The sequence below is a fragment of the Amia ocellicauda genome, chromosome 1, assembly GCF_036373705.1.
Source record: "Amia ocellicauda isolate fAmiCal2 chromosome 1, fAmiCal2.hap1, whole genome shotgun sequence".
Classification (NCBI taxonomy): domain Eukaryota; kingdom Metazoa; phylum Chordata; class Actinopteri; order Amiiformes; family Amiidae; genus Amia; species Amia ocellicauda.
In genome coordinates, this window is record NC_089850.1 from 16,866,436 (window position 1) to 16,881,614 (window position 15,179).

Sequence of the window (15,179 nt, forward strand, 5' to 3'; positions counted from 1 at the left end):
AACAGGTTCATTGTTTCATATGCTCAGCATCAGCGCAGTGGCAGGTAGGGCTGAAAGGGGACATTAAAATGGACATCTTGAAAATTACAAATTTCTCACAGGAACCCTCTGGAGGATACAGCTTTTAATTTTAAATTATAGTCCTAATATGACTGAATTTTAATCAGTTAACATTGATCTTTCTTTTCTCCCTGTTGAAGGAAGGAACTGTGATGTGTGCAAGAGTCTATTCTTCCGGGAAGTGCATGCCCGTCTCTCGGCGCCGGATGTGTGCAAACCCTGTGACTGCAACGAACTGGGCACCGTTAACGGCAGTCGTCTGTGCAGCGGGGTGGGTACCTCTTGTTATACAAGGTTGGCACAGGACACAGACCTCCCTATGATTAATTTCACCACCCCCACCATAAATGAATATATTTGATTGTGTTGGAGCTCATCATCAGTGTTATCAGCCCTACACATAGATTTTTATTTTCGTTCCCTCCTTCCTTTCACCCAACATACTGGACATTTTGTTATTTGTCACTGCGCTCCCGTTAGACAGGAAGAACTGGGGTGTAGGTGTATCAGAACTATTGAGACCCACCTCTATCTAGCTATTACCACTCTATAACATGTTCCTCTAGCAAGACAGCTAGTCAATGGTAAAATACATCATAAAACATTGATTTTTGTTTGTTTTTGTAGTCCTATTGACGTCTAATAGCATGTCCTGTGTCATGGAATCTGAATAAGGGACTAAAGAGGTTAAATCTAGGAATCCACTTGCATTTTTTGATGCATTTATTTGTTTCTCAGTGCTTATTACAATATATTCACTGAATGTGTCACCCTGAATTAAAAAGTCTCCCTGCCTTGATTGATTTGTGGAAAACCGTGAGTGTACAGGAGCACTGATAACCGTACTGATGCTATTGAGACACAGGCGAGCTGAGGAGAGCACAACACACACACACAAGACAAGGCAGCGAGGAAGAAATATATACACATTGTTTTGGCGGTTTGCATGGTAATGATGTGTTATCTCGCACGACCATTCTGTTGAAATGTAGCACTTTATTATAGCCGTAGTCCTATTTTTTAAAGTAATAAACTCAGAAATGTAACGGTTGAGTTTAATTCCACAATAAATGTGGATATTTATGCTAAAAAGTGGTGTTTTATGGATGGTGCCATGTGGCTCTTTAAATAAAATGAAAAAACCTGCCCGGAGTGCTGGATGAGAGCTGTAGCTTGGAGGTTACAGATTCTCTCCCAGACTGCAGCACTCAGTACTACGGTCTGGAGCTCACACGTGTGGTACAAGCGAGTGCATGCAGAGGAGACGACGGGGGTATTCTCATAAGACCAGGCCCCAGCAACCAATGTCACTGGGCCTCTGTGATGGTTAAATGTGTGGATTCTCCATTTGAGCAACACCTGGATACTCCCATTCGGGTGTTAGGACACTCTTATTCATATCCTTGTGTTTTTCATCAGTTTGTCTGGCTGTTGATTTTTTTTTTTTTTTTTTTTTTTTTTTTACAAATATTTTATAAATAATTTGCAGTATGTAATGTATTGTGATTTGTGTGAAAGTAGGCTTTTCTGATTGGCCCTTAAAAGAGCTCAGCTGTGTCATTGTGCTTTTCTATTATTTACAAGGTTTTCTTTTCAACTCGCAAAGCATTCACACTGCACTCACCGTCCCTACCTGCAGTTTATAATCGAGAGGAGGCCATTCGACCCATCTTGCTCGTTTGGTGTCCATTAATAATAAAAGTAATCCAAGGATCCTATCCAGTCTGTTTTTAAATGTTCCCAAATTTTCAGCTTCAACCACATCGCTGAGGAGTTTGTTCAGATTGTGACGCCTCTCTGTGTGAAGAAGTGTCTCCTGTTTTCTGTCTTGAATGCCTTGAAGCCCAATTTCCATTTGTGTCCCCTGGTGCGTGTGTCCCTGCTGATCTGGAAAAGCTCCTCTGGTTTGATGTGGTCGATGCCTTTCATGATTTTGAAGTCTTGAATCAAGTCCCCACGTAGTCTCCTCTGTTACAGGGTGAAAAGGTTCAGTTCCTCAGTCTCTCAGTAGGACTTTCCCTTCAGACCTGGAATAAGTCTGGTTGCTCTCCTCTGAACTGCCTCTAGAGCAGCGATATCTTTCTTGAAGTGTGGAGCCCAGAACTGTCCACAGTATCCAGATGAGCTCTAACTAGCGCATTGTACAGTCTGAACATCACTGCCCTTGTTCTCAATTCTACACTTTTTACAATATACCCTAACATCCTGTTTGCCTTTTTTATTGCATCCTCACATTGTTTGGATGGAGAAAGTGAGGAGTCCACATAGACTCCTAGGTCTTTCTCATGCGTTACTTCATCTAGTTCTATTCCTCCCATAGTGTAATTATAGTGAACATTTTTGTTACCTGCATGTATTACCTTGCACTTGTCCACATTGAATTTCATCTGCCAGGTGTCGGCCCACAACTGAATATTATCCAAGTCCCTCTGAATAGCCTGTGCTGCCGAGATTGTATCTGCTGAGCCACCTATTTTAGTATCATCTGCAAATTTTACAAGTTTGCTAACTATCCCAGAGTCCAGATCATTAATATAGATTAGAAAAAGTAAAGGCCCTAGTACTGATCCCTGTGGAACTCCACTAACAACCTCACTCCAGTTAGAAGCGACTCCTCTAATCGACACCCTCTGCTTCCTATACATCAACCAGTTCATAATCCATCTACTTACATTACCCTGAATGCCTACAGCTTCCAATTTGAGGATCAGTCTTTGGTGTGGAACCTTATCAAAAGATTTTTGAAAATCTAAGTATATCATAACATATGCTTTCACGTGATCTACAGCTGCAGTTGCATGTTCAAAAAATTCTAATAAATTAGTAAGACATGATCTGCCTCGTCTAAACCCATGTTGACTATCTCCAAAAATATGGTTTTCATTAAGATTCTCCTCTATTTTCTGTCTAATCATTTTCAGTCTATTCATATTCATATTCATATTCAGTCAATGCAGGTGAGACTGATTGGTCTGTAATTTCCTGGCTCAGTCCTGTTCGAAGTGTCATTTGGAATATTTGAGTGAGTGGCCTATAAATAATTTCCCTAATTTCTTTAAGTACTGTTGGAAATGTACCATCTGATTTGTTTGTTTTTAATTCTGCTAGTGCCTTTAGTACCTCCTCCTCATTTATCCTGACCTCTCTTAAGGCCTATTTATACTTCTGCGTAGGTACGCAGTGCTGGGGCGACCAGTGTGCGATGTGTCTTTGTATAGGTGCTGCCGAAGAGAAACGATGTGGTGACAAAGTATTTTAAAATGCATCCACGAAACACATTTGTCCACACGATGAGTATTTTGTTCCTCAAACTGCACATTTCGTTAATATAATTATCATTTTGTGAACATAATTCACATTTTGCACTTATTTCATGCTTGGCAATTTTGGTTGAAAGGTAAAATGTACTTTGCTTTCAGTGGACGGAATGAACAATTAGCATCATGATCAAACAGTGATGATCATGGCATTGATCCAGAGACCCGGGTTTGCAACGAGATCAGGATTGAATTCCAAAGGAAAGTTAGAAACTTGCTGAGCCGATCAGACGAATGCTATATCAAGTGCAAATCTAATACAATAAATTATTATTAATATATGATGTGTAGCAAATGGCGTGTTTCACCCCCTATGGACTCATCAACCTTACGTGATGTTGGCAGACAGCTGTGTGACCGTCTGCGTATGATGCCTGCGCATGTACGCAGAGACGCAGACGTAGAAGTGTAATCCAGCCTTTAGGGTTTGACTGGACTGGTTGTTAACCTGTCGCATGTTATCTGTTTTTTCTTTTGTAAAAACCTCTGTGAAATACTCATATAGAACATTTGCCACATTTTGTTTGTTTTCCAAGATACTTCCATTTTTGCCCTTTATCTGTTTCACTTCCTCCTTTATTGACCTCTTGCTGTTGTAGTATTGAAAAAAGCTCTTTGCATTAGTTTTAGCTCCAAGAGATATGTTTCTTTCTATTTCCCTTCTGTATGCGCTATACAACATTGTCTTTCTCTTGATATTTTTTTTCATAACTTTTTTTGGTCCTCAATTTGCTAAGTTTTGGTACAAATTTCTCCTGAGCCTCAAGTAGTATATTCTTAAAATATAACCATCTATTTTTGACTGAATCTGTATCCAGTGTACTCCAGTCTACCTCTTCTAACTGCTGCCTCATACCTTTTCTAAAATTGTAGACCATTGTTTTTGACTTGGTCCTCGTCTTTTGAAATAATGCCTAAACATATTGTGATCACAGTTTGCCATTGGTTCTCTAACTACTGTCCCCCTGACTCTATCTTGGTCATTTGCAAAGATCAAATCAATGCATGCACATTCTCTGGTTGGTTCCCTGACAAATGAGTTAGAAAGCAGTCATTTACCATTTCTATTTCTGATCTCTTGTTCAAAAGTTTAACCCACAAAGATTCTGTTTTTTTTACTCGGATCTAATTTGAGTTCTTCTGCCTCAATATCATTTTCAACCACGTGTTAAACTTTATAATCTCAGCCTGTCTCCCTGGCCATGCATGTGGTACCGGAAGTATTTCAGAAAAACTACCGTGGAGGTTCTGCTCTTCAGTTTTGTTCCTAACTCTTTAAATTTGTCTTGCAGAACCTCTGCCCTTCCTTTTCCTATGTCATTGGTTCCAGTGTGGACCATGACCAGTGGATTCCCCACGGCTTTGGCCAGTAGCCCGTCTACTAGCTTAGGGAGATCTGCAACCTGAGGACCAGGCAGGCAAGATACCATGCGAGTCTCCTTATCACTAGAACACACTGTGTGATCTACGCCTCTAAGGATCGAGTCTCCTACTATAACTACCTCTCTGTTCTGGGTGGGAGTGGACACCATGGTGCTCTGGTGCTCAACTGTCCCCCCATCACCCTCTGAGCTGTCACTGTCCAACTCGGTGTCCAGCAGTTGGAACCTGTTGGGCATTTCTAGCTTTTGGGATGCCATTTTCTGCAGTTACGACCTACTGTAACCCAGCATTTCTCTATGCTGTCCTGTTCTAAGGTCTCTTTGGCGTGCACACCATCTCTTGGGCTGATTGACTAATTCTTCTATATCACTAATACAGCACAGATCTGAGCCTCAAGATCACGGACCTTGATCTCTAGGATTTCAACCTGCCGACAACGTTCACAAATGAAATCTTGGATGAGTTCATCCAGTAGGGCAATCATTCTGCAAACATGACACTGTAGTGGCCACATGCTTCTAAATGTTAGTGTTTTCAGTCTCTTGGTTCCTGTTCCCTAGTCAACTGCTCAACTTTTTTTCACAAGAAACAGTGCAGCTCTTTCTTAACAGCTGCTTCATGTAGCTTGTCTACCTGCCTCCAGGTCACACCTAACTGGTTCCACCTGGCTTCACCTAGCACAGAATTCCTGCTAGTCCTTGACTAAATCACCTTTCCTTCAACCTATTTACTTTCACCAACTCTGCAGCTGTACTGAATTGACTTCAATTAAGGCAAACTACAGACCAGATTAACTTCAGGAATGCTAAGACTGTCTGAAACTAGGAACACAACAAGATGGCTGCCTCTCACCTGTACTGTCCTGTGTCTGTGACCTGTACTGTCTATGGCAACTTGTAAATCCTTCTGTTTTTTTTGTGCAGACTCGGCCCTCGTTATTTATTTATTTTTCAACATATTTAATTCTGTCTGTGTGTGTGAAGTGAGTACTCACAATTTTACAACGTGTTAGTAACTTATTAGGGTGTTCACAGTGAAAAGACACATTACAGGTTAGTTGATGTATGATGCTTTAATTTTTTGTGCCAAAAATGATCAACTTTGCAATGTACTTTCCTTTTTTTTTTATATATATATATTCCAAACAACTCACCCGTTTGTATAGAAGTTTAGACGAGGCAGATCATGTCTTACTAATTTATTAGAATTTTTTGAACATGCAACTGCAGCTGTAGATCATGTGAAAGCATATGATAAGATATACTTAGATTTTCAAAAAGCTTTTGATAAGTTTCCACACCAAAGACTGATCCTCAAATTGGAAGCTGTAGGCATTCAGGGTAATGTAAGTAGATGGATCATGAACTGGTTGATGTATAGAAACAGAGGGTGTCGATTAGAGGAGTCGCTTCTAACTGGAGTGAGGTTGTTAGTGGAGTTCCACAGGGATCAGTACTAGGGCCTTTGCTTTTTCTAATCTATATTAATGATCTGGACTCTGGGATAGTTAGCAAACTTGTCAAATTTGCAGATGATAATAAAATAGGTGGCTCAGCAGATACAATCTCGGCAGCGCAGGCTATTCAGAGGGACTTGGATAATATTCAGTTGTGGGCCGACACCTGGCAGATGAAATTCAATGTGGACAAGTGCAAGGTAATACATGCAGGTAACAAAAATGTTCACTATAATTACACTATGGGAGGAATAGAACAGATGAAGTAACGCATGAGAAACACCTAGGAGTCTATGTGGACTCCTCACTTTCTCCATCCAAACAATGTGAGGATGTAATAAAAAAGGCAAACAGGATGTTAGGGTATATTGTAAAAAGTGTAGAATTGAGAACAAGGGCAGTGATGTTCAGACTGTACAATGCACTAGTTAGAGCTCATCTGGATACTGTGGACAGTTCTGGGCTCCACACTTCAAGAAAGATATCGCTGCTCTAGAGGCAGTTCAGAGGAGAGCAACCAGACTTATTCCAGGTCTGAAGGGAATGTCCTACTGAGAGACTGAGGAACTGATTTGATTCAAGTCTTCAAAATCATGAAAGGTATCGACCACATCAATCCAGAGGAGCTTTTCCACATCGGCAGGGACACACGCACCCAGGGACACAAATGGAAATTGGGCTTCAAGACATTCAAGACGGAAAACAGGAGACACTTCTTCACACACAGTTGTCACAATCTGGAACAAACTCCCCAACGATGTGGTTGAAACTGAAAACTTGGGAGCATTTAAAATCAGACTGGATAGGATCCTTGGATCACTTCGTTATTAATGGACACCAAACAAGCACGATGGGTCGAATGGCCTCCTCTCATTTGTTTACGTTCTTGTATAGAAAAGCTCTGTAGAAAAAGCTGCTGTTGCAAAACAATGTAAACCTGCCTGCTAAATTCTCCTGATATTTTAATTGTAAAGGAGTAAGGGTAAGTCATATATTCTGAAAAAGGAAATGCATGCAGTGACACAGTGGTCGAAACGTTGATATTCACAATACAATTTATCATGCTCGTTATCAGAAACCAATTTTCGTGAGTATGTAAAATTGCCATTAAGGAGGCGAATCTCAAGAGGGCATCTCCGTTGCTTTTATCCTCCGATCATGAAATCCGTGTTAGAAAGACGCATTCCTGTCAATAAATATGTTAGACGACAAATTGAAAATCAATGCTGAGGTCATTTGTTTGGAATCTTTGCCTTAATTTATATTCTGTGACATTACCCCTCCCCCCACACACACAAAAATCCTGTTTTTAATATTACAACTTAACTGTACATCTTTCAGCCAGAGCATTTGAAACAAAATCCTCCTTTCTGTAGAGGCACTTGATTCTAAAGCAACATTTACAGTAGAATACATTGCTAGTGATCTATTGTTCCAAGACTTTCCGGAAGCCTGTTGAAGAAGGATCAGAGAAAAATCCACATGTGCACAGCTGTGTGTTTCCTTTCCCATTATTCTTTCCCCTTGTAGACCTAGTCTTAACTTTGGTAACATGGGGGCTTTCAAGGTGTTTGATTAAATTACATTTATATGACAAGCAAAACAAACATTCCCTCTGGTACTCCAGTTTGTGTCTGTTTAGGAAAGCTCTTGCTCCATGTATTAGCCAAGACTTTCTCCAAATACAAATAACTGTCCTACTTTGGATCACTGCTAATCTGAGTTTAACAGCAACCTTTAATGAGGTACCTGTTAAAAAAAAATCTGGTGATGTAGGAATTATGTCATAAGCCCTGCTACTATCAATTATAAGTTGTGTGTTCAAAGTAGGTTTGCTAGACAAGATCTCCCTAATGGGTTGCATTGTACTAGTGAAGCTGTGAATGAGTATAAAGCTACAGAGAGATCGCAGATTCCCATTTATTTTATTATTTTAATTGACCTGTTAGCCTGCTTTTTAAATATTTTAATGTTTCCCTGAAGTAAACCTCTGTCCATCTTTCTTTCTCTGTGTTTGCATATTTGAAAATCAAAAGGAATGCAAGAGAGAAATCTTTAGCACATTACAGATTTTCCTTCAAAAAATTGGAACAGAATAACCATAACTTAATGGTATTGTTACTCATATTAGACTCTTGATTACTTTGATATTTCTCATTTGTGCCTTATCTCCCTGAGTTTTGAAATCAATGTAGTAATGGTGTGATGTATTGATTCCTGGCAGATGTTCATGTTTCATGCTCATTAGGGTTGCTGTCTTGTCCAGGGTCCCGGTGAAGAATATCAACTGGAAATTAGTAACGCAAATATTAGCAAACAAGACATTTAGCTGATGAAAGGTCCCGTACACAAACAAGTCCCTCATGTTATTGCCAGTTGTAAGACTTGGGGAAAGAAGCATACCCAGCAATCCTCAGATGTCAGGGTGCATCTTGATGCTACACGAAATATATTTTTTTACGATATCCTTCTGCCTCTATCGAATGAGCAATGTTTCCCTTTAATCACACTAAAAGTTCCACCAGTATTTAATTATCTTTTTAAAATGGCATTTTGTCAAGAGTCTGTAGATCAGGTGAAAAATAAACATTAATTTTCCAATTTCAGTCTAAAGAGGCTTTTTTAGTTGACGTCACCATTTGAATTACCCAGCATACATTGCCATAGAAAAACACAAAACCCCTATGCCTTTTCCACACTGTATAATGCATGGCCTTCCTAATTGGACTTGTAACACATGGTCTTTTCCTTCCTTATAGATCGGAGGGAAGTGTAAGTGTAAGCGACATGTGTCTGGCAGACAATGCAATCAGTGCCAGCATGGATTCTATAATCTACAGCACTTGGACCCTGACGGCTGCAGCCCATGTACCTGCAATACCTCTGGGACCGTCAATGGAGATATTACCTGTCACCAAAATTCAGGTCAATGCCAGTGCAAAGCAAACGTAATCGGTAGGTAACAAGCAAGACTGTTTTTTTGTTTTGTTTTTTGTTGCTCTCTTGGACCAGTTGTGGAAAAATAGAACAGAGGCCACAAATTAAAGAAAAACAAAAGCTTTCATGTTTTTCTTTTCTATAATAGCTTTGAAAAATATTTTTAAAGGATTTATTTTCAAATGATCACATTGCCCCTTATTTTAATTTTTATTATTTTTAGCTTTTATGATTTGAGTATTAAGTGTACACAATATTCTCAAAGAAAGAAAATAAAATCGTATCACTGTTGTCGAGTCGGCGAGTGTCATGATTAAATTGTTCGCCCCCTAATACATTCCTGGCGAATCCGTCTGTTTTACATTAATTTTATTACAAGCCTCAGCCAAATGGATTTTTTTCCCCCATACTTATGAAGTCCTTTGTGATAAATCTGTTCCAATTTTTTTTTTTTATATGCCTTTGAACTGTTTCTTATGAAATGCAAACGAACGTTACTCTGAAGATCATGTATATTGCTAAGTCTGGTTATCAAGGGCCACATAATTTTAATTTTGTAATTCAATGCCAAGTTGATTATAATAAACTACCCCTTTCTCTGTTATTTATCATGCTTTTTACAAGACTCGCTTTTTTGTTTGTTGCTCCCACAGGTATTTTTCAGAAATTAGATTTGATTATAGCAATTTATTACCTCCAGCATATTTGAGGGGAACAGCAGCTTCATAAGGACAAAATTTATCAACTGCCCAAAATACACTGTGTACATAATACACTTTGAAATGTTGATGTATGGGAATATTATACGGGGAGCGTTACTGATAAAGTGAGGACTGCATTGTTGTGTAGCCCGTGTCCCAGTCCATACATATGGATATAGACACTTACATGGTTTAATTTACATATGATTTTACAGTAAACACTATTAACACAGGTGACCCAGATTACAGATAGTATTTTTCTTTTAACTACTAATAATGTGATATTAAGAAAGAAAGAGAGACAAAAACAGCAGGGAAAAAAAGATGATTAAGAGTTTAAACACCCAAATAGATATTTATAGAACTGCAAACATGTTTTTGGTAGTAATATTATGCTTTCTAAATGCAAAGTGAATATGAACACACACATACACAAATCCTTCAAATGATTGTTTTTTCGTTCATCTGGTCTTGATCACAAAGCTTGGAGAGTGCCAGGCAGCATGGGAAAACAAAGCTATGAAGACAGATAATTTTGTTAAGTCCTGCAGTATTGGAATAAGCAACATTTTTGCTAAGAACAGCCACTTTGATGGTCAGCTAGCTATTGTGCTGTGAAGAAAACCGCAAGGAAGTGCAATAATATTTACATATTACATATTTACATTCCTAAATGATGCACTTGCGGTAAAAAACCCATCTTCCTACATTCATTTTTATTAATTATGTATAGAGCACTGCAAGAATTCATAGAAGACAGAATGCAAATCTTTATTCAGCCTCATCTTACTGTGCACGGTGAGGGTTAAACTCTGTGGGTTGAAAATACATTGTTAATTGAATTACTGATTATTAGCTGAGTAACTATAGAATAGAGTGACTAAAATGACTTCTGAAATTTGATAATATATTAATTTTGAGGTGAAATCACTCCTTTGTTAGATATTCTCATAAGCAGTTCTACCAATATACAGTACCTTGACTTAACAACTGAAATACATAAGGACGTGCAGACTGAAAAGCACAATTGCACTTAATGCTTTGAGTTCATATTAATTAGTAATCAACTGCATTTCAGAGTGTAATTCTTATCTGGATATAAAAAACAGCAACAATCATGTCATTTTTGTACAACACAGAAATATACATATTTTTAATGAAACCAGTTATTATAACATTCTACGGAGCGTAATAACTTGTCATTGTTGGCCTTGTGCTTAAATTAAGCTTTCTAAGGGAAAAGACAACAGGACTCATTAGTTACATAGGGAGCTCATCCCATACTGTGATCAATGAGAGGAGAATCTCACAAGGAATTAAGTTTTCTAATTGCAATGATTTTCATCAACATAAAAAACAGCAACATTTTAACAAGTAACTATCGTCATGTGAGGAATGGCAAAAAATGCAGCTTTGGAAATCACAAATGATACACAACACATTATTCAGGCTGTAACACAATGTGATGTGTGTCTTTGGTTGCTGTAAAACAAAGTGGTAACAAAACACTTCAGCCAAGTGTTTGTACATGATTTCCTTCACACTTACCAAATTCTCTGTGAAATAAACAATTAATCAGGAATGCATCTGTAATTATTTTAGTTAACAACTTTAACTATTCATATTCCTTTTACTTAAAAAAAACACACCAAAAAAACACTTAGCTTTGCAAAATGACCTAGAAAGTGAGAATGATTTAAATATCAATAAATATGGTACAGCCTGCCTTTTGTATGTCAGTGTACATTAGCTGCTGTGTGTTTCTTTCCCCCTCACATTGTACTAGCAAAGCATTCCTTGACTAAGACAAATTGGGAGAAATAAAAATGTATTTGGATTGTTGCACCGCGGTTTAAAAATAGGAAATAAATATTTATATTCTGCAAAGGTTGTTGACTGCAATAAATAAAATAAAACGAGGCAGGCTGAATTTCCAAAATGAAATTAAATCCCACACAGTTAACACATTTTAATAATGAAGTTAAAAATGATGATGGCCGAAAAAATATATTAGTATCTATAAATTCATAAAAGCAGGCCTTTCAAATTGAATAAAAAGGCGGTAGAATGTGCTGTAAATGCCAAATGCTCTAAGTTCTCTCTACTTGTTAACACTAAATGTGATGCCCTCTAGGCTTGGCTCAGTAACATTAGGAATAGATTACCTGTCAGGAATATGTATGGCATATTCAAATAAGCACTGCGCATATTTTTAAAACTTCATATGATATGAATCCATGTAGACCAGTTTTAATAGTTTAAAATGAGCTGTAATTCTTTTCAACCTCATAGTTATTTTTACATTTTGCCTCCTTTCTTATACTTTTTAATTTATTTATTTTTCTGCGTGAAATTAAATGTTATGCCTGGGGTGAGTCATCCATCAATGTAAAAGGACCTTGCCTAATGGGGAAATTTGCAGATTTTTTTTTTCTTTATTATTATTCATGGTTAATATTTCATTTATTTGTTTATTTAGTTAAGCGTGGCACTTAATGAATGTCTCTGATGTTTGCATTTTTGTTGTTGGTGTTGTCTTTGATCTATGCAAATTTCTGGACATGTACTTTGACTGAAGTGATCTCAACTGTCTCCATATGTTTAGACAATGTAATAGGCTAGAAAACCATTTTGTTCTGCACCCATACATACCGTAGCATTGGCAAAATTTGAGAGGGACTGACAGTTTATGGTGTTGCCCTTATGCAATGCAAGAACTGTTTATACATTGTATGGATGAGATGAGTAAGCATTACTTAAAATGTTCAAATAAAAAATGTAGGATTACAAGTTTTAGCTCCAGTCTTGACCAGCCTCTTCTTGTTTCTTCCATCTGTTTTGATTTGAATGGTTTCTTTGTCCCCTCCCCCCCCAATCCTCTAGGCCTCTCCTGTGACCGCTGCAATTTTGGCTTTAAGTTCCTCAGTGCTGCAAATCCAGATGGGTGTGACCCTTGTAACTGCGACCGGAATGGTTCCCGGCACCAGTTCTGCAACCCATTCACCGGCCAGTGCGAATGCAAAGACAGAGTTCACGGGCTGCTCTGCGATAGCTGCGCCAAGAACTTCTATGGACTGAACACCACTGGCACTTGCTGGCCGTGCGATTGCAACCCACTGGGCACCATCCCTGGCACTGTGTGTGACGCTTGGACGGGCCAGTGTTTCTGCAAGCCTCACGTGGAAGGCCGGCAGTGTGATGTGTGCCTGGAGGGGTACCACAGTCTGCGACAGAGCAACTCTCTTGGGTGCATGGCCTGCAACTGTGAAACGAGGGGAACTGTGAATGGCTCCACTGTTTGCAACCAGACAACAGGCCAGTGTCCATGTAAGAGCAGCGTCCGTGGCCCGCAGTGCAGCCGCTGTGCCCCTCAGTCCTTCAATCTCACCTTCAACAGGGACGCAGGTTGCCAGCCGTGCCAGTGTGATCCCATGGGGACCGTGTCCGGGACCATGTGTGACTCTATGAGTGGGCAGTGTGTGTGTCTGCCCCCCCGACAAGGCAGGAACTGCGAAGGCTGTAAGCCAGGTAAGCAGTTTGCAACTCCGTGTTGTTTTTTGCGATGGGGTTGATAAGACTCAAAAACAGGCCCCAGGAGGGTTAGTGAGATTATGATTGAACATGTGTGCATTTCACCAACTGTTGTGACATAATTCCCTGCATATATAAAAATATTAACAACAATTAGTGTTGATTGTTCTATGTTGTCATTCCCTAGAATATGCAGAGCCAAAAAAACATATTTTGCGTCTTCATTGCTAGTCCCTTAAACTTAGGCTTTTGTTAAGGTTAGGTTTGCTTTTCTACAAACTTAATTCCAGTTGACTGAATGTAGTTATGATCGAGTGTGTATAAACTTGGGACTGACACTCCATTGATTTTTATGGAGTTGCAGTCCAAAATTGCACACCACCCCCATTAACACTCAGTTCAATCAACTGGAAGCTTTTCTCAATAATATATAAGTATAAAGTTGAAGAGCAATATTTATTAAACTTTTTTTTTTTCACCAAATAACATTCTTTCAAACAATGAGTGTGAATACAACCAATATATATATTTATATGTATATAGTATATAATATATAACTTTCTTATCATGGTTATCTTTTTTGGAGCACTTATTACAGTGCATATTCTATATTTTTCTTAGCGTATGCAAAGACTCTTTTGTCTCTGACTGTAAAAGCTAATTTTGAAAAAAAACACGGACAGCTGATTTAATTGAAGGAAGTCCATTTAATTCCAGGCAACAGACTTGCATAATGGCTTCCAAGGAGTGTATTGTGTATTTTAGCAATGAGCTAACGGCATATATGCCATTTTGGCAACCAGAGGACATGGGTCATTTAATTTCTTTTCCCCAAAAGTGTGTCGCTTTGCATAGTTCCGTATTTGAAAACCAATTGCCTTCTTGCTTTAGGTTTTGTCTCTCTCGTTTAATTGTCCCTTGAAGTGATGTGCATTTGGCAGCTTTGACTTAGCGAAGGCAATAGCCTGGCTCAGCTACAGACTGTCCTTATGAAATCCCCCTGCCAACTGGCCTATTGGTCTTGCTGACTCTGCCCGCGCCCCAGGGAGACGTTATCACCTGGTGACAATGGGGAATGTCCCCCCTCCACCTGGCAGGCCACGGAAACTTCCATTCTCATTGGGACGAGTTCAGATCTTACCCCGACTTGCTGGGCTTTGATGTGAACTGGCAGTGGAGGAGTGCTGGCACACCTGTTTCTTCAGCCAAAAGCACCAGCTGCTGGTTTTGCACTCAGTCTTAATGGAGTTTAGTCATCATGATCCTTTTATTTACTGTAAGAAGAAGAATAGAGAGGAAAAAACCCAGGAAAGTCAAGTATCTCTTTCAAGATATGAAGTGTTTTGTGTGTAAATACATTTGCAGAGTTTAAATGTATTTGTACTTGTGACTATATGCACATGCAGGAATGGTCTTATATTTACTTGTAGGGTATTATGTTGAGTAATTTAGCTAAATTATGCACTGAAATTAAATTAAGCTATCATACTAGGGTTATATTTTAGTCCAAGTCCCCAGGAAACTTATGCTTGCATTAAGGTTCGGGTTGCTTTCTACTGATGTGTTTGGGTGTAGCTTGAAATGTTGATGTTAGATAGCTTAGATTGTTTGGTTGTAAAGGTGGCAGTTAACCTACTGATGTAACGCAACAGGGTATAGGTTAAGATCTCTCATGTTGACACTAGTGTAATATCACAGTGCAGAATATAACACTCTTCCAGTTCTCTTGGTTTTGGGCCTTCAAAGGGGTACCCTTTACCTCCTGCAATGTCTGAAGAAGGAGGGCAGCTCTTC

General features: G+C 38.9%; 1 protein-coding gene across 1 annotated transcript in view; it reads left to right on the forward strand.

Annotated features, from left to right (window-relative positions):
• ush2a (Usher syndrome 2A (autosomal recessive, mild)) overlaps window positions 1-15,179 on the forward strand; it is a 243,804-nt gene that overhangs the window by 33,688 nt on the left and 194,937 nt on the right. Inside the window, exons 11-13 of the mRNA XM_066697388.1 lie at window positions 201-331; window positions 8,976-9,171; window positions 12,738-13,382. Of these exons, the coding sequence (XP_066553485.1) occupies window positions 201-331; window positions 8,976-9,171; window positions 12,738-13,382 (972 nt within the window). The remainder of the gene's footprint in view (window positions 1-200; window positions 332-8,975; window positions 9,172-12,737; window positions 13,383-15,179) is intronic.